General features: G+C 42.3%; 1 protein-coding gene across 1 annotated transcript in view; it reads right to left on the bottom strand.

Moving 5' to 3' along the window:
• MAP3K1 (mitogen-activated protein kinase kinase kinase 1) overlaps window positions 1-8,107 on the bottom strand; it is an 80,700-nt gene extending 72,593 nt beyond the window's left edge. Inside the window, exon 1 of the mRNA XM_032280428.1 lies at window positions 7,607-8,107. Within this exon, the coding sequence (XP_032136319.1) occupies window positions 7,607-8,088 (482 nt within the window). The 5' untranslated portion in view covers window positions 8,089-8,107. The remainder of the gene's footprint in view (window positions 1-7,606) is intronic.
• Between the last annotated feature and the right edge of the window lie 11,901 nt (window positions 8,108-20,008).

Consider the following 20,008-nt stretch of genomic DNA (forward strand, 5'->3'; position numbering starts at 1 on the left):
TGTTCCTGGCAGAGGGTGCAGGCAAGAACCCTATAGCAGGAGGCGGTGAGTGAGTCTGAGGAAATGAAAGCAGGCAACCCTGCCATGGAACAAGGGCAGGTGTGAGCTGAGATGGGCCTGGAGGAAGCAGGCAGGGGCCTGACCAGGCAGGGACTCGGTCAGGCATGTTAAAGATTTCCTGGTCTTTATCCAAATGGAAGGCATGTGAACATTTTAAAATTAAATTAAATTTAGTTTTCTGGAGGGAAGAAGTTATGATCAGATTTACATTTTGAAATGATCACTCTGGCCACCTAATACAGAGAACAGATTACAAAGGAGAAAGGACACAAGGAGCAGGCAAGGAGGCTACTAGATTAGGGGAAATGAGAGACAGTGGGCACCTGGCTAAGGGTGCAGTAACAAGTCAAATTGCTAGCACCTAAGGACTGAATTTGAGGAATGAAAGGAGGAGGTGTCAAGGGTGACTCCTGGGTTCTGGTTCTGCCATTTAATGAGCAGGAAACATGTTAGGAGAAGGTTTAGGGAAGGTCATGAATTTGGTTTTAGACACCTGACTGTGCAGATGTCATGTAGCCAGGTATAGGTCTGGACTTTAGGAGAGGTCACGGTCAGTACAATAAACTCTGCAATCATTTGTAAATGGGCCATAACCAATCTAAGGGCATTAATGAGACAGGGGTGGGGGTGGAGGAGACAGAATGAAGGCCTAGGATCACCCTGGGGATCTTCTAGCATCAATGTTCAACAGGATGAAGATGGGCTGTCACAGAAGTGTCATGGTTAAGAAGAAAATCAGGAGGGCTTACCAATTAACTCAAACAACTAGACACTTTCAAACATCAGGAATTCAATTTTCTCAATATCTGACAGTTTGAGTATGGCTCCAATTATTTTGTAACTAGACTTAGTCATTAAAACATTAATTATTAGAAAGTTCACATTATATATATAATTGGTCAATATTATCAATGACTGCTTGCTAAATGCCAACTACTGCTACTAAACATCAAGCAATCGTCACGGCATGGTGGCTCATTCCTGTAATCCCAGCACTTTGGGAGGCCAAGGTGGGTGGATCACTTGAGGTCAGGAGTTCAAGACCAGCATGGCCAACATGGTGAAGCCTCTTCTCTACAAAAAAAACCAAAAAACAAAAAACAAAAATTATCTGGGAATGGTGGTACATGCTGGTGATCTCAGCTCCTCAGGAGGCTAGACAGAATTGCTTGAACCCAGGAGGCAGTGGCTGCAGTGAGTAGAGATTGCACCACTGTACTCCAGCCTGTGCAACAGAGCAAGACTCCATTTCAAAAATACATACATACACACATACATACATACCAAACGATGTACAAAAACTCCTAAAAAACAGTTCTTGCCTTCAAAACTTGTCTTAACCTAGGTCATGATTAAAATCACACTACAGTAAGTTATTTTAATCTACGGATATGCTAATTTAACCATTTTGGGAAAATTAATTCATGTTAACCTTTCTGGGCACCTAATATTCATGGTTCCCAGACCCTAATCTAGATGCTGGGAGATGGTGCAAAGAATCAGATAAAATTCCTCGTCTGTTAACAACTGATATTTAGTATTCAGAATACCACAAGACCAGTTTGAAGATTATGTGACAACATATCACTTAAATTATTGTTTAGGCAATGAAGAAAAGTGAAGCCAGACATAGTTGCTTGCACCTGTAGTCTCAGCTATGTGGAAGGATCATCTGAGCCCAGAAGTTTGATCCAGCCTGGGCAACACAGTGAGAACCCACTTCTAATTTAAAAATAAAAAAAGAAAAGTAATAATAACATCTGTCAACAGCAAACCTTCCACCTACACCCCAGTATCGACCCTCTCCTCACTCCACATCTATCCATCATCATTATCCATCACCATTATGCTTACATGATAAACTTAGTTAATGCACTAGCTATAGTACTGTGTAGGCTGTACCATGTGGCTCCAGGGCCTGTTTCAAGTCTTCAAGAGGTCCGATGGCTTGCTTAGTAATTCCCAGGTAACACATACGTACTTTCAGAAATATATACTTGATGACTTTTAACAATTCTACATCTCAAGTAAATTAACCAGCTTGGTTTTCCAAAGGACTCAATCACTAACAATACAGAACCTTCCATACCAAACATACCTAAATCAACTATGACATGCCATAGAGTAAATAAAAACAAGGCTATCTTCTTGATCTCTTACGCCCTAGAGCATATTTTACATTTCCCCAGTTGTTTTCCCAACTAGTAGAGTTGCTGTTACTAATAATAAAGACTGGAAGTTTAAAACTAGCTATTAGCAGATGTTGAATTTCTTGCTCCCCCATCTCCTTTTTAATTTTCTCTTGCAAGAAAAAGAAATAATGCCTGAACATGCAGTTTTGTATATATTCCTCTTAGTAGGCAAAAAGAGTTTGAAACTAATATGCTGTATCCCTTCTGCATCCCATCTCTCTTACAGCACTTAACATGATATTGTGAAACATGCTCATACTACAACCTACAAACAGAAACAGCCTGTGTACTCATGATCTTTTTCTCCGCCACCCAGACCACCACCTTGCATAAGTTCATGAATGTTGAATGGATGAAATCTAAAACAATAACAAAGGGGTAGGGTCTAGCAATACTAAAAGGTTCTCTTCTGTGTGATTACCATGAATGAATCACGTTAATTTTAGCTTCTTTATCTCCTTTCACTTATGACTTAATACAGCACAAATCAATACATTTAAGAAACATTCAACACTAATGATTAATCCTCTTTGGCTGACATGATAGGGTGATCTAAATACAGTTTACTTGTATTACATATAGAAGGCCAGGTTACAGAAACATACCTATTATACATACTAGCAGGAAAACGTAGCACAGGGTAGAGACCTAGCTCATGGTCTATTAGAATGCCTGCAGAACAACTTTCTCCTTAAAAATAATCAATTAATTTGATTATTAATTTGAAAAAGAAAATGGAAGCAGCATAAAGTAGTGTAAAGAAATGGACTCTGCGGAGTCAGACTGACTTGGGATTAAATCCTAGCTCTGTCTTCTAGTTGTGTGATCATGAGGCTTTACCATCTCAGATGAGTTTGCCTCTAGCAAACAGAAATTACACTATCTTAGGGAGCTGCAATGATGATTAAATGCGATTATATATAAAGATGTATAATATATATATTATACACACAGAGAAGGCAAAAAAGGTGATTATATAAAAGTTATCTAGGCACATCTATATGCTCAATGAATATGTTTTAAGCCGCAGATAAAATCCTAATATATTGGCCGGGTACAGCGGCTCATGCCTGTAATCCCAGTACTTTGGGAGGTCAAGGCAGGTGGATCACAAGGTCAGGAGTTCAAGACCAGCCTGGCCAAGATGGTGAAATGCTGTCTCTACTGAAAATACAAAAAATTAGCTGGGCATGGTGGTGGGCACCTGTAATCTCAGCTACTCGGGAGGCTGAGGCAGAGAACTGCTTGAACCCTTGAGGAGGTTGCAGGAAGCTGAGATCACACACTGCCCTCCTCCCTGGGTGAAGCAGAGAAACTCCATCTCAAAAAACATTAAATTAAATAATCCTAATATATTTTTGCAATTTGAAAAGAGTACCTGACTCATCTCATGCTTTGCAATGAAGCATTTACTAATTCTGGCCCTGATTATTTATTTTGTCATGAAACATGTTCTTAAATATTTTCTTAGAGACAACTTTGGGTTATTCCTAATCTTACACATTTCCTCACATTAATATTCTACCATTTGCATGTTTAAGTTGCTTTAGCTTTTGACTTAGGATATAAAAAGAGGCCAGAACTAAGGAAAACAACCAAGTCTAAGGAATATATTTGATATATCCGATAGAAGCAAAGAATTCCAAGATTGGAGGTGTAACTGCAGTTCCCAAGCAGCCACTAGAGACTATTACTCTTCCATGACACATTTTCCCATTGCCATCTGTATAAGAGATAGCCCTCAACCCAAGAAGATAACTTGGGTAAAAAACGCAAAAGCGGTGCTTTCTACCTGAGAGCACTTCTGAATGCCCCATACTTTTCCTCAAGGTAATCCATTCCCCATTAACTACCTTGCCACCCCATCATTTCTACCTTTGGAATGCACACTGCCAGTGTCAAGGACTGATTAGCCAACCAGCCTAGGCAAGCTGTAGCTGGTTTTTTTTGGCTCTTGTTGAAAGCAAAAGAACACTCCTTTCTTCCCACATTTTGAAATCCGCAAGTTGACAAGTCAGTGGCCATTTCTAAAACATACAACATGTTATGCTTGAGGTGCCATGGAAGTCGTAAAAGAATATCAATGAACAGGGATACTTCCTGTTTTTCGTATCTAACAAAATGGAGTTATTACAGTGTATTGGAAATCATATATTAAGGAATGTTGGTTAACCAGTCACTCTTGCCAAAATCAGATATGAAAAGAAAAGTTGGCAACAATTCTAGCTCTGATATTTCTCTTCTAGAATATTTAATAAGGTTAATCTTTGAAGAATGCATTAATTTTCTTACCTGATTTAAAATGAAACTAAGACCATTCCTAACTAAAAACGTACAAAATCATGGAAGACTAACTTATGTGACCACCTCTATTTTTTTTAAATAAAGTCACTAACTTAATATTTTAAGAGTAATTTTTAGGTAATAATGCTCTTATACCTCCTCTTTAGTAAAAGGTTACTAAATTATATTTTTAGCCTAATAGTTTTAAAAAGGAAGTGAAATCTGAGAGTTACATGAGGATATAAAAGCAGCCTGTGAAATATCTTTAGTTTTAAACAAAAACTAACATTAACAAGTACAGCATATCTTGTCCTTTCATGGGACCAGCAAATTGATAGTTTGGTTTTTTTAAGTTACAAAAATAGGATGGGGTAATTATATCTACCAAACTCACAATAGCCTGTTCAATGGAGAGCAACACTGTAATTTTTCTTCAAAGTCAGTAAATAGGAAGAAAAAGCCCCTAAATTCTGTAATATAAGGAAAAATTCCAAACCCTTGGGCGCCACTTACAGGCACTTTCACTGATTTCAGCTATTAACCTGAACAAGAGGAACAAACTTAAAATCTTCCATTTTAATATGAGTATTATTTATATAATTTCTAATCCACAAGTGTATTTTCTACATCCAAATATCAGACGGAAATTCTAAAATTAAAAAAAAAAAAATCACAGAACTCTCAATTATTTCAAAATCTCAGATTTTCCTCTTAGAAGTATGAATGTAACTTAACAATTGTCAAAAAAAAAAAAAAAAAAAAAGGAAACATAAAGTTCAACTGATATTTTATTGAGTTGGCTATAATCAACTTTTTTTCTAAAGTTTTAATTTAGAGGTAATTATGTATCATAACCAACATGCAGCATAAAATACACACACACAAATGAGACACAAGCCCTTTTCCCACAGTTTTATACCAACCGATTCAAATGAATTTCAACCCCACTGTTAAGGGAAAAAAAAAAATCACTCTATTTCATAAGGTTAGGGAATCAACGTTTTACTATAAATGAAATCTTTACATATAATATTTGGGATAAGCCAACAGCATTCTGGCTACTAAAAATAATTTTTTAAAAATGATTATCCTTATTAGCCTATTATTTTCTTATACTGTGCAATTATAATCCACACCTTAAGCAAAGGGGAAAAAACCTCGGTTATAAAACGCAAATATTAAGCATGGATTACTTAGTCCCTACATTCTATCTGCCTTCACCTTAGTCCTCTTATTTTGTGTCAAGAGACAACACTAAACAATTTCTGTATATTATTTTTACAGTGCATGCTCTTCTATATTCACAGCTCATTAAGAGGACTAAATTGCTGACGTTTGCTAAATTATTTATTGTATCCACAAAGTTAGGTCTCATAAGGATACAATTAATTTCTCAAATTTGGGGTTAAAAATTTGTATCCAGTTCATTTGAAGTTCAGTTCAGTATCCTTCAAATAATTATTCCAGTTAAGTTTTAATACAATCTGCACAGAAACAGTAAACTGTAGAGGTACACAACTCTAGTAAGAATAAATTACATGTACAAGCCCACACAAAACTATCGTCAGTCACAAATCTCCTTTCCTGTTAGTAGTGCCATGGTACAGTGCAGAGTATATTTTTTAGTTCTTGCTGGGGGAGGAAGGGGACTTCCAAATAATAAACGGTTCGTGATTGTAAGCAAATAACCAAGTGCACAAAATATGCCAGATCACTTTAGATAATTAATCCAAACCAAGGACTCCTGTCAAATTCTTCTCACAAAATGACACACTTTATTCCCATACTAAAGGTCAGGGAATTCTACAGGGCAACAAGGGACTATCACAAAAACATTTCCAGCAACTCAAAATACCATCAAGACTTTGTGCTTTGCATATGTTAATCAGATGTTAAAAAAAAAAAACAAAAAAACCAGGACGTAGCTGTCACACCTAAAAGAATTTCCTTTAACATAAAAATTTCCAGTAGCCAAAAACGGGCGAGGTCAATGACCCGCTGGTCTAAATTACCTTACACATACTGTACTTCATATGCACCAGAAGACGCATCTGAGCCGAAGCCCACCGCGCTGTGTGGCCCCTGGAATTCAGCGGGCGGCCCACCCCGTGGCACCGAGCAGGAAGCACCGCACCCGCGCCGCGGTCCCAGGGCCAAGCCGGAGGGGCTGCGGGGAGCAGCCGCCACTGCTTTGAAACTGAATGGCTGACACATCCGGTCCTGGCTCTTACACCACTCCGCCAAATGCAAACTTCAAAGGCCAAATTCAAACTCCAAGCAGAAGTCACTCAAGTCTTAGCAGTGCAGTTCGCATTCCCAGGAACAGTCGGAGCCCCTTGGGGGCCGCAATTAGACAAACCGCACTTCCTAAAAGACTGCAAGCCCCCGCGAGAGTGCAGCCTCCCGCCGCACCGCTTTGACAGGCGTTACGGAGCCGTCTGCCCAGAGCCCTGCAACCGGCGCTGGGGGCGCGCCGCCTACGTCCGGGCCCGGCCCCCGGTACCTGCCTAGGGACCAGAGCCACGGGCGGGCCGAGGGGCTCTGCCTGTCACGGCCGCGGGGACCTGCTGCTTTCTCTTCGGCCCTCTCCGTCCCCCACTCGACCTCGGGCTCCCCTTCCACCCGCCCCTTTTCCGACCACCGCCCGCCGCAGGCTCGGGCCTCGCCCCCAGTGCCCCGGCCCCGGGTACACCCGTCCGGGGGCGCCGCCGCAGGGCCGTGCCCCGCCCCCCGGCTCCTAGGAGAGCCCCTATTCCGGGAGTCCCACAAAACTAGCCGTGGCCCCCCACATCTTTTCGCCACGGGTCCCCGCAGAGCGGCTCGCACGCCTGTCACATGTCTACAAACAATAACAAACTCTTCTGCACGTCCCCGTCCGGTCCCCCAGGCTGGATCCGGGGCGCCGCCCGACTCCGGAGGGGTCGGGGGGTGCTCAGGGGCGCGGGTCCCGGCGAGCGGCGCGTAGTCTCGCCGCGCTGAGCCCCGGGACGCCGTGCACGGAGCCCGGCATTCATTCATTGCCCTCTGCCCGCCCCCCAAGTCCCCGCAGTGCCCCCGGCCGCGCTGCTCACCCGGCGGGGGCCGCTGCAGGAGGTGGCTCGGCGGCGGGCGCCCGCTTCTCCCCGGGCTCGGCCGCTGCGGGACTCGAGGCGCCGCTGTCCGGCGCGGCCACCGGCTCGGTAGGGTGTGCGCCGCCGCGGCTAGCGGCTCCGTGGGGCGGCGGCACCGCCACAGGCTGGAAGCCGGTCCCACTCCCCGCTGCGTCCGCGGGCTCCGGCGACGGGGAAGTCGAGGAGGACGGCGGCGAGGCGGCGAGGAAGAGCTGCGGCTCCGGTAGCTGGTCCAGCTCCACACTCCGCACTTTGCGCAGCTGCCGCCGCCTCCAGTCCGCCCGCTCGCGGTCCCCGCTGCTCGCCTCCCGCAGCAGTCCCGCGGCCGCCGCGGGCGCACTGCTCGCCTTGAGGGCCCCTACGCCGCCGCCCGCCTCAGGGCTCGCAGCCGCGGCGCCCGGGAATCCCGACGACGAGGCGCGATTCCCCGCCGCCGCCGCCATTTTCTCTCGCGGGCTACATTCGCTCGGCCCCTGCGAGGGAGGGAGGGGGCGGGGAGAGCGCAGGGGGCGGGCACTGCGCCGCCAGCGTAAGGCCTCCTGCGCCAACTGCGTGAGCGGGGCCCGCCGGCCGGGCCTGGACCCACCGACGGCCGGGCGCGCTGGGTCCGGTCTGCGGCGGAGGCGTGGGCGGAGGGCGCCCAGGGGGCCGCAGGTGGGAGGCAGTGGGCTGTGCTGTCGCCCTGGAGAGGTGGACTGGGGGATGGCGGGCGCGGGGGCGCTCTGGACTCTGCGCGTTGTACGCGCCGCGCTGCCAGGTAGTCCCGGCCGCACCGGCGAAAGGAAGAGCCTCGGCTGCAGCGCTGCGCCGCTTCCTCTCCGCAATCTCGGCCCGGCTCCGCGGGAGCTCGCCGGAGGGGAGTTGCCGCTTCTGAAAGAAAGAATTAGTTCCCACTTGGGTTTCTGGTGCCTAAAGGGGACGTAGGCGAGAGGGTTTACTGTCTGTCATTCGCACTGCCCTTTGCAGCGGGCGTCGGGGGACTCGGCGCGGACCAGCAGCCTCCCACCGACGCGCAGGTGGCGCCCGGGACCGTCGCCTGCAGCAAACCGAAAGCAAGTGAACGTTCAGCAGACAGGCTGCCGCGGAGCAGGAAAATAAAGTTTTGTTTTTGTTTTCTTTTGAAAAGAAAACATTCCTTTTCTGTTGTCCCACCCCATCCCTGTGCTACGAATAACAAAACTTCAAAGTTTTCTGTAATACCTTACATCCTGAAGCTGTTGATTAGGGACAGCCACCCCCTGCCGGCACCAAGTCCCCACAACCTCTGAGAAACCGTGGGGGCGAGGAAGGGAGGCGGGTGTCCCCTTCGAGCTGGAGTTTTTCTTTGGCTGACTTTGGGAAAGACAGTCCTGTATAGGATTACATAGAGCGCGACTGGGGAGGGAACCAGCGCTGTGCTTGGAAGTGCTCGGTAATGTCACCCTCGGCCAGGTCCTGGCCCTCCCCGAATCCGATGCTTCACGCCGCACGTCCTTCTTCCCCGCAGGGTCGGGCCACCAGCCGGGTTCCCTCTGTCCCCACCCCTGCAGGGCCCGGCTGCCCCTCGCGGCGTTCCGAGTCCTCCTACTCCCTGTACTCCTACGTGAGATGGTGCTTTGGGATGGAAAAAGCAACATTTACACCTTACTGATTTTCGACCTTTTGTCAACCAAGGAGACCTTCTGTGTTGTGTTAATTTCTTTCTTCCTTTCCTTTCCTCCAGCCGGTTTGTTTAGGATTGGGAATCTCCCAAAACCCAGGAGCAGCGTCTACACATTTACTTTGTGAAACCTGATTAAGGAGAGGGGAGGCTTGGGGAGGGGTGCAGATTCTCACGGAGATAATCTTGTCAGTCTTCATATATTTTAGACAAAAGCCTGAACTATTTACAGAATAATTCCATTGACTTCTTGAGACTAGGTAAAATGAAAGCCCCTTTGCCAGATACAATGTTAACTGCGTAACCAGGTTAGACTAGAGGGGTTTTTAAAAGTCCAGATTTCATATCAGCTTAATGTTTTGAAAACTGCTGTAACATTTCCCATAAGATAGTTTTAGATCGTTACACCCAACGGTACAAATTTTGAAAGTTCAGATAAATCTGTTAAAAATTAAGTCTACATTTAGGCTATAATTATATGCTCTTTTAATGGCAGTCAAATGTCTCATCCAAACCAAACAGTGGTTATTTCCCAGGTCTTCCCGGATTGCCACACCCACCAAATCCTAAACTGAAAGGGATCAACTTTCCTTGTTCCTATTTTGATCTAAAGACTTTTAAAAATTTGCACACACATATTCAGGTACCTGTAAGTGAGAAAAGTAAGTGGAAGACTTTAGCCAGAGTAGCAAAGTAAAAACGAGATTCCAGCAAAACTTAGATTTTTGACTGTACAGTGGTTAAAACTGGGGATCAAAGTGAGAGGACGACCCAGTGCAACACTATCAACTAGCTACAATTCTCTAACTTCCTCCATTCACCGCATATTACCATGGAGAAAACTAAGTGTTGGTCTTTCCCCATAGCTTTTGGTGTTTTGAATCATATTTTTCCTTTAATTGTTTATGTAAATATTCAGGTTGTCATTATGCATCTGCATATGGACACGCCGATTTCTTAAAAAGAATCAAAGGACATGCTTAACTGAAAAGAGTATTCTCCTTCTGCCATATGTTAATGGAAGTTTTGAGGAACATTTAACTGTATGGGATTGCTACCAAAGTTTCTGAGTCTTAAGCGTGATTAAGACTCTAGCTCTGGTGTTGGTGCTGTTCAATCCTGCTTTATGTTACTGCAGAGAGGTGGATGTCAAGTATCAAGTACTATTGGCTCTGAATTGTCTAAATAGGATTTCTTTAATGACATACAGGAGATCTGAATTCCTTCCAAGGTTGTTTCTAGATGGAAAGCTCCAGTTCCTATTTCCAAGCTCTTTATTTCTGTCCTCACTGGGATATAAACCTTGCAGTGATTTCACACCTGCAATTTCATGACAATTTTAGTAAACTTTTTACTGGTGCATTACAGATCACTGCTTCCACATGGTGCTTCTGGGAACTGCCTGCATCACACTTCAGCTCCTACACCATATTCACATTGAGGATCCACTTTGACACTGGGCATTTCCTCGCTGTGCATAAATATCACAAATATTAGAATGAGCGGACATAATATACATTGGGAGAAATATTTCAGTCTGTACATCATTCATCATAAATTTATTAAGCACCTACTGTGCACATGCAGGAATTTTTCTCCTCTGAGGATGTTGTTTGTTGTTTTCCATTTCTACAAAAATGAATAAATAAAATACTCCAATCTACAAATATTTTTTGCATGGGTATTTATCAGGCTGATTGGTAGAATTTCATATCTATCAGTATGTGAATCTATTCACACATTCATAGATGTTTGTGAGATCTATATCTTAGATAAACATAAAAGAATAATGTAACCTTAAGAATAGGATAAAAGCTGGTGTTCTTTCAAGCTTATAAATATTTATTGTGGAATACTTGTAGGAGTGCTGGGGCTATAATTTGGTTCTGCATGCTCTTTCCAGACAGCACACTTCCTAGGTGTTTTCAGATGTTCTAAGTCAGAAAATTCTGTCATCAGTGGGATAATTGTCCCCTTAGCAGGGCACTGAAAATGATGTTGTAGTAGAAGGTCTCTTAACCAGCCTCTGTTTAGCTGACTCATCCACTAAGAGATACCAGCCATTACTGTGTGGTGTACAACATGCAGAGGGGTAACACAGCACAATAAATGCTCAGGCCAGCAGCTGGTGTGCACCTGCATACTTCTGTTTCCAGTAGGTGAGTTATGGATCCCATGAGAATCCATTGTACTTGTTCCCAAACTTGATTCCACCTGTTACCATGTTCCTTGTGAAATTTAATTAAATAGGACACAATTGATTATTAAATTAATAAAACATGAGTATGTGTGTGCAAAAGGAAAGTTCCAGTGAAAATGAAGTGAAATGCTTTAAGAGAAAATGAAACTGTGGATCAAAGTGAGGCAGTACCCAGTGCAGCACTATCAACTACTTACAATTCTCTAACTTCTTCCCAGCCACCACATATCACCACGGGGAAACCTAAGTGCTGGTCTTTCCAATAGTTTTTGATGCTTTGAGTCATTTTTATTTTAATCACCTATGCGAATATTCAAGTTGTCGTTATGCATTTGCATATGGACATACTGATTTTTTAAGAGAAAAATAATCAAAGGACATGTTTAACTGAAAAGAGCGTTCTTCCTTTACCATATGTTAATAGGAAGTCTTTGAGGCAAGGCACTGAAAAAAATCTGTCAGATTAGTTGTGGATATGACCACTGTGAAAGACTGGGAAGAAAGCATTCAAGCCTAGAATTTGCTTTGCAGCTATCTGTCAGTACTCACTTTGCTTTAAAGAAACTAAAACTGAAAATTGTTGACAGTGCGAAAGTTACATGGAACTCTATAAACGGTGGGCCCACATTCGAAAGACTAAGGCCCTACAACCAAATATTGGGCAAAAAATCCTCAAACCAACCAAAACAAAATACTGTTGTTTATATGTTTTAAACTAAGGTAAAATACTTAAGAGATACGTGTGATTCCCTTTAATTAATAAACCTGCTAAAAATTTTGCATGTCTTTGCATGTTCCTAAAATGAAAAACTAAATTTTGTAATAAACAATGAAAAGTACTTGAATTGGGATTTTACATTTAAGAATACAGCTACAACTTATTAAATTTAATCTGCCTAAGAGTTAGCAAAATTCTTCTCACTTTACAATCCTGCACTGATTCTTTGAATTCTTTGAATGGCCATCGTGGTTGCTGTTTTTTGATGCATGCTGAGATATTCTTTTTCCATTTGACCTTTGTGGCTTAGTCTGGGCTACCATCTTTGCAAAAAGTATTTGAAGGGTTCATACATTTTCCCAAGGTCCTCCTGTAATCCCTAATTACTTTCTTTAGACTAGTGTCCTTGTCAGTTTTTTCTTCCTTTTACCAACTTCCTGGTCCAACTCTGCTGAATCCTGCATTCATAAGACTTTGCATGTGACCTGAGCAGTTCAGGACCACTTTTATCGGCTCTGTTCACTTCTGCATCCGTTGCAACATTTGCACCTTCACTTTGCAATTGGTTTCCATTGTTTTGGGGCCAAAGCTGCCATAAAGAGATATAAAAAGTTGCGTGGGGTTGGGCATGTGGCTCACACCTGTAATCCCAGTACTTTAGAACGCCAAGACAGGAGGATTGCTTGAGGCCTGGAGTTTGAGGCCAGCCTGGGTGGCATAGTGAGACCTTCATCTCTATACCTATAGTCCCAGCTACTCGGGAGGCTGAGATGGGAAGATGGATTATGCCCAGGAGATTGAGACTGCAATGAGCCATAATCACAAACCCTGCACTTCCAGCCTGGGCCACAGAGCAACACTCTGTCTCTAGAAATAAATAACTAATAAATAAAAATTTTTAAAAATTGTCATGCTCTAGAGGAATGCTGTCTAACAAAATATGGTGCAAGCCACGTACATAATTTTAAATTTTCTAGTAGACACATTAGAAACCAGGTGAAACTAATTTCAATAATTTATTTTATGTAACATATTCAAAAATTATTTCCATGGGTAATCAATCAATGTACAATTATTATGAATGAGATAGTTTCTCTTTTATGGTGCTAGATCTTTGAAATCTGGTGTGTATTTTCCTCTTGCAGAACATTTCTAACATCTTAATTCAGACTAGCCACATTTCAAGTGCTCAAAGGCCACAGGTAGCTAGCATATTGGACAATGCAGAGCTAGAACTATAGTACCTAAAACCAATGAGTTTTATGGATTGTTAAATGCTTGATTAGGTAAGAATTAGTATATAAGAAAAATAATCCACATGTGTATGTTTAGGAAATAAAGAAAAACACAATGGATGTAAATTATAGCCATCCGCTGCATAATGATGTTTCGGTCCATGAAGGACCACGTATATGATGGGGTCCCAGAAGATTATAATGCCATATTTTTACTGTACATTTTCTATGTTTACATATGTTTGGATACGCAAATACCTACCATTGTGTTACACTGCCTATAGTATTCAGTACAGTCACATGCTATATAGGTTTGTAGCCTAGGAGCAATAGGCTATACCATATAGCTTATGTGTGTAGTAGGTTATACTATCTAGATTTGTGTACATACACTCTATGATGTTCACAAAATCACCTAATGATGCATTTCTCAGAATGTATCAAATGTATCCCGGTCATTAAGTGATGCATGACTGCAGCAACACATAACTAAGAAAATTAGCCTTTTCACCTCTAGTAGTTACCTTTCCAAATACATTTTAGCCATCGTTGTTGGAGTTACCTTTCTCAACTACAGTTCTGATTCTGTCCTCTCTCCTCAAACCCTTTAATGGTTCCACATTGCATAGAGTATGGAATCCACGTTCTTTGATTCATTCAACAAATATCAAGTGCATTACCTCCTATGTGCTAGACACTGTGCATACGCTAGAGATCAAAGTAGGTATGATTCCTACCCTCATGGAACTCCCAGTCTATCACCTCCCTTACTTTTTAGCATTGACAGTTCAGTTATCACCATAGTACATCCTGTCCTGAGGCCCGGGCTCCAGCCACAAATATCTGTTCCCCTTAGTTAGGAATATGTCGTGCTCTCTTTCCTCTTCTCCTGAAAAACACTTCCTTAAATCCACTTCACCTGTAAAACCCTCACTACCACCACCCCTGGGCTAACTCCTTTCCTAACCTTTGCAGGGCCAGGGTGATAATATGGAGGCCCCTTACAACATTTTTAATTATTTAAAAGTTAAAATGTAGGCAGCCCCCTGGCACCAAGCAGGCTGAAAGTGCCCCAGCCCAGAAGCTAAAAGTTAAAATGTAAGCCAACAGTAAGTAAAATATGTTCTAAGTTCCTACTTTGATAAGTATGCTTTTATGAAGATAAAATTGAATACTATATGTAAAGTTATGGCTTTTATATGACTGCTATGACAAAATATCAAGGACAGTTGTGTTTAATTGCAGCACATTGATGGGCTGACAATGTTTGGATAAGGAATAAAGACACACGTAATTTGCAAATATTTTTTATGAAATTAATTTTCTAGCTTTAATTCAACTAAATTATTAATTCTGTTGTTTATAATAAGATATTTCACAGAATTTGTGGTTAGTCACTTGAAACAATCCAATCATCTATTATTATCAAAAGCCAAGAATCAATTCAAAATACAAATTTGACAAACATCAAAATTTTAAATAAAAATGATTCAAATAAAGCTGAACTTTAAAAATTTGCAAATTTGATTATTAGCAAATATTTTATTAAAATAAAACTATTTGAACGTCTAGCATTCAAGATCGACATAGTTGCTAATGGATGGACAACATATTTTAAATGTTTTGTCAAATCTATATAAATACAAATCTAAGTCACACATATTGCTTCATATTGCAAAATATTCCTTAGTGTTTGTGCGCAAATGTCGTTAATATTGCTCACATATTGTGAGCAGTTAGGGATCCATGAAATGGAACACAAAGGGAAACAAGAACATGGACTCTCAGACAGCCAGGATGTGCGGTGTTATCCAGGAATCCATTGCGTTTCTGTTACGTGAGGGAAGAGATTTGACAAGTTAGTGCATTTGTCTCTGCTTTTACTGAACGCTTCTACCAGTGAGGTCCTCCCTGCATCCAAAGTGATGTTGTTTCCAATGTCAGTGGCAGCATTAACATCTACAAAACTTCTTGATATTTGAAGGCCTGGGGCAAGGCACATGAAGCTACGCTTCCTTGGGGCTCAATGGCGTTGTTCGGCAGAGCAGATGTTTGCGGAGCCACCACTGTGCATTAGATCCCAGTGATCAGGGCAGCTGGGTGTTCTTGAGTCAATTTCTTTTTACGAATTTGTGACACAAAACCTAAAACACAGGGCCAGAGGTAGTCTCCTGCCCAGGTCCAAGGGAAGTACTTGCTAAGCACCTGCTAAGGGGCTGGCCCTGTTCTGGGAGAAATAAGAGGTGCTGGGAGTAGAGAAAACAAGACACAATGCCCTTTTCCTCTGGAAATTTACAAAGCCTGCTTTGTGTTGGAGCCATTTGTGTCTGTGTGCACGTTTCCTTCTTCCTATGAGACCCTGGAGCAGGACTATTTCGTTTTCATCATCTCACCTCCCAGTGTCCCTATCTGAGTGCCTTGCATGCAGTAGATGCTCGGTGAACCGGAATTGATTTAGATGGTTAGGAAACTCCAACTATCTAAGAGTTCTTAGGATTTGACCTTTAATCACAAAACTCCCTCCCTAACAGGGAGTTCCCCTTCCTTGAAATGAAACCACCTCATCTGTGAATTTAATTGTGCATTCATTTTAGAAAAAGGTAAGAAGTTATCTCTCTATATATATTCTAATCACTGAGCCTCTTATTGGGAGCAATTGGCAGGGATGGGGGATCAGGGAAACTGGGAATCTAAAAGGCAGAAAAATAGAATAGCAGAAAAGAAGCAGAAAGTTTTGCAATGAAGAGTCAGGAAAGTTTAAGGAAAATGAGGGGTAGTAAACTCAGGCCTTAGAAGTGCACTTCAGGGGCCTGTGTGAGGAGAAGGGATTGTTGGTAGAGTGAGGGAGGAGGTGGAACTTTGAGAAGCAGACTGTGGGGGTCATACAATCAAAAGGCATTGAATATTTGGATAGAAGACCATGAAAAGAAAGAAAAATGTCTCTAGGTGTGTGTACCACCTGCAACACAAAACTTACCTCAAAGGTTTGGAGAAGAGGATCCTGGAAGTTTCTAGAGAGCAAAAGATGTTTAAAATGATCATTAAATCTAAAATGTATTAAACATTTACTATATGCCAATACAGTGATAAGTGCTTCATGTATGTTAACTTATTTAATCTACACAATAACCCTGTGAGGTAGGCACTGTCGTCATCTCCATTTTCCAGATGAAGAAACTGAAGCAGAGAGGTTAAGCAACCTAACCAAGACTACTCAGAAGCAGTGGGGGTGAGATTTGAACTTAGATACTCTGGGCCCACTGCCCATTCTTTTAACCTCAAAGCTGCAATGTGTATCCATTATGATAACGTAACATATGTAAAATATCTTTGTTGTTTTTCTGTGGTTAGCTGCTGTTTTCTTAGTGAGAAACATATTTATGAGATCTTTCAGTGTTCTTGTTTCAATACAGCTTTCATTTTCTAATGCCTTAAGATTCTCAAGTGAAAATGTTACCATGAAGATCTTCACTCACCAGTACATACCCCTTACCCCTTTGAATAGAGAAAGGGATACCACACTCTGCATTATTTTTTTAACCCAAAGTGCCAAGCTGTTTCAAATCTTATTTTTGAAAATTCTTTGTAAACTAGGCAACAAATTTACCTTTTAATTACTATAGATATTAAGTTCATTATACAAAGAAATGGAAAACAATAGTATCCTGAAGACTCTATGGGAAACTGCGATCGAGAGGGTTAGCTGCCAACCAAAGTTCTTCTCCCCATCCATTGCCACACAGCTGTAGCGGGGAAGCACTTGCCTAGCCAGTGGCTAAGTTTTCCAGCCTGCCTTGCAGCTAGGTATGGCCATGCAACTAGTTCTCATCAACAACATGTGATCCACAGATTTCAAGAAATGGCACAGCTGAATGCAGATGGCTATCATGGCCCAGAGGATGGCAAAGCAACAGAGCGAAAGGGTCCCTGAATGACTGAATGGAGGACAGTCCCCTAGACAACTCGAGTTCTCACCCAGGAATATAATTCCTTTGTCTTGAGCCATTGCATATTTAGATCTACTTGTTGGAGCAGACTAATCGACCCTAAGTAATACAGTACAGTTTTATTTGTTCACTAAGGCATTGTGAGATGTACGGCTTTCTAGAGGAGGAACAGCGTAACATAGACCAGAAAGGTCTGCTATCAGCCAGGTCTGTGTTTAAATCTCAACTTGTCCATGACTGTGTGATCTTTGGCAAGCTGTACACACTTTAATCATCATTAATACAGTGATATAGCATTCACTGTTGGGGCCTTGCCCTTTTCCTCTCACCTTACCACTACTTTGGTGCACGTAAGCCAGATTTCTATGGCAGCACTTGTATCTGTATGGCCTGTGAAGCTCAATTTGCTGAGTATATAGCTGCCTGGAAGTGGCTCTGCTCCTGATCCTAAGCAGTCCTTAGCCAATGACACGAGTTGCAGATGGCGTGCTGGAGGTGGCTTGCATCAACTTGAGAGCCTAGAGTGTGTACCTCTTCTCAACTCTAAGTTCGGTGATATCACATTGGTACACTGTAGCTTCAAATTGGCCACAATGGGAGCATTTACACCACAGAAATTGGCAAATGCTACAAATCAAAGCTCTCCCATTCTCCCAGAGCTGGCTGCTAAACACTGACCAACATACTAACTCTCTTGCCCTCTGGGTAGGATAACTTGGGTATATTCTACAATGATTTCTGGATTTTATTTTCCAGAAGGGTTAAGCTCTAATCGCCCACAGTACTAGGCAGTTTGGAAAAACACCTTTATTGGGCGGCTTTTCCAACTCACTTTTCCACTCCCTTGTAGAGTTTCCTTCTCCTCCTGAATCAACTAATTGAATTGGAATCCCATCTGAAGGTCCTCTTTTGGAGGAACTCAAAGTAGGGCAGGGGATAGCAATAAATAAAGTTGAAATTATCTAAAATGCATAGAATTTAGTAGGTTCCAGATACTTCTCAAAAGAAGACATTTATGTAGCCAACAAATATATGAAAAAAAGCTCATCATCACTGGTCATTAGAGAAATGCAAATCAAAACCACATTGAGATACCATCTCAAGCCAGTTAGAATGGTGATTATTAAAAAATCAGGAGACAACAGATGCTGGAGAGGATGTAGAGAAATTGGAATGCTTTGACACTGTTGGGGGGAGTGTAAATTAGTTCAACCATTGTGGAAGACAGTGTGGTGATTCCTCAGGGATCTAGAACTGGAAATACCATTTGACCCAGCAATCCCATTACTGGGTATACACCCAAAGGATTATAAGTCATTCTGTCACAAAGACACATACACACGTATGTTTATTGCAGCACTGTTCACAATAGCAAAGACTGGGAACCAACCCAAATGCCCATGAATGATAGACTGGATAAAGAAAATGCCACACATAGACACCTTGGAATACTATGCAGCCAAAAAAAGGGTGATTTCATGTCCTTTGCAGGGACGTGGATAAAGCTGGAAACCATCATTCTTAGTAAACTGACACAAGAACAGAAAACCAAACACCGCATGTTCTCACTCATAAGTGGATGTTGAGTGATGAGAACACATGGACACAGGGAGGAGTATGGGGCTAGGGGAAGGATAGCAGGGGGTAGGGGGATAGGGGTGGGATAGCATTAGGAGAAATACCTAATGTAGATGATGGGGGGATGGATGCAGCAAACCTTCGTGGCATGTGTATACCTATGTAACAAACCTGCGCATTCTGCACAGGAACCCCAGAACTTAATGTATAACAACAACAATAATAAAGAATTTAGTAGGTTCCTTGCAAATGTTAGCTCTTCCCTAGCTGAAATAATATATGGCTGAAACAAACTCAACAGAGTTATTATAGGTTAACTAACCATAAAAGGATTTAAATTATGCATTTAAAAGTCACTTGTTCTAAATATACGAATCACCTTTAATGACTTTTAACTTTCATTATTTTAAATAGTTTTATTATAATACATCAAAACTATACATGTAAAAACTTAAGGTAAATCTCTAACATATTCAAAGAGATGAAGTTAACTCTGGAATGTAGTCTTGTGAGAGCTAGATCTCCAGGCTCCCTTATGCTGGTGGGTACAGGCTTCTAAAAACTTTAAGATCTCTGACACTTTTATTAATTGGTTTTTTTGGTCTGTTTGTTTTGAGACAGAGTCTCACTGTGTCACACAAGCTGGAATGCAGTGGGAGGATTTTGGCTCACTGCAGTCTCTGCCTCCTGAGTTCAAGCTATTCTCATGCCTCAGCCTCCCATGTAGTTGGGATTACAAGCATGCGCCACCACACCCAGCTAATTTTTGTATTTTTAGTAGAGATGGGGTTTTACCATGTTGGCCAAGCTGGCCTTGAACTCCCGATCTCAAGTGATCTGCCGCCTCAGCCTCCCAAAGTGCTGGGATTACAGGCATGAGCCACTGCACCCAGCCTATTTATTGGTCTTGATTTTGCATTAGCAACTGTCAGTTTTGTTTTATGTAGTTTAGACACTCATGCCGACCACATATGTTATGTCACTTTTGAACTAGGATCCCAGTATTCCAGTAATAAATTGCAGTCTGGGGCACTTCAGAAAGCTCT

The sequence above is a fragment of the Sapajus apella genome, unplaced genomic scaffold (genome assembly GCF_009761245.1).
Source record: "Sapajus apella isolate SASKATOON/1434 unplaced genomic scaffold, GSC_monkey_1.0 scaffold1, whole genome shotgun sequence".
In the NCBI taxonomy this organism is placed as follows: Eukaryota; Metazoa; Chordata; class Mammalia; order Primates; family Cebidae; genus Sapajus; species Sapajus apella.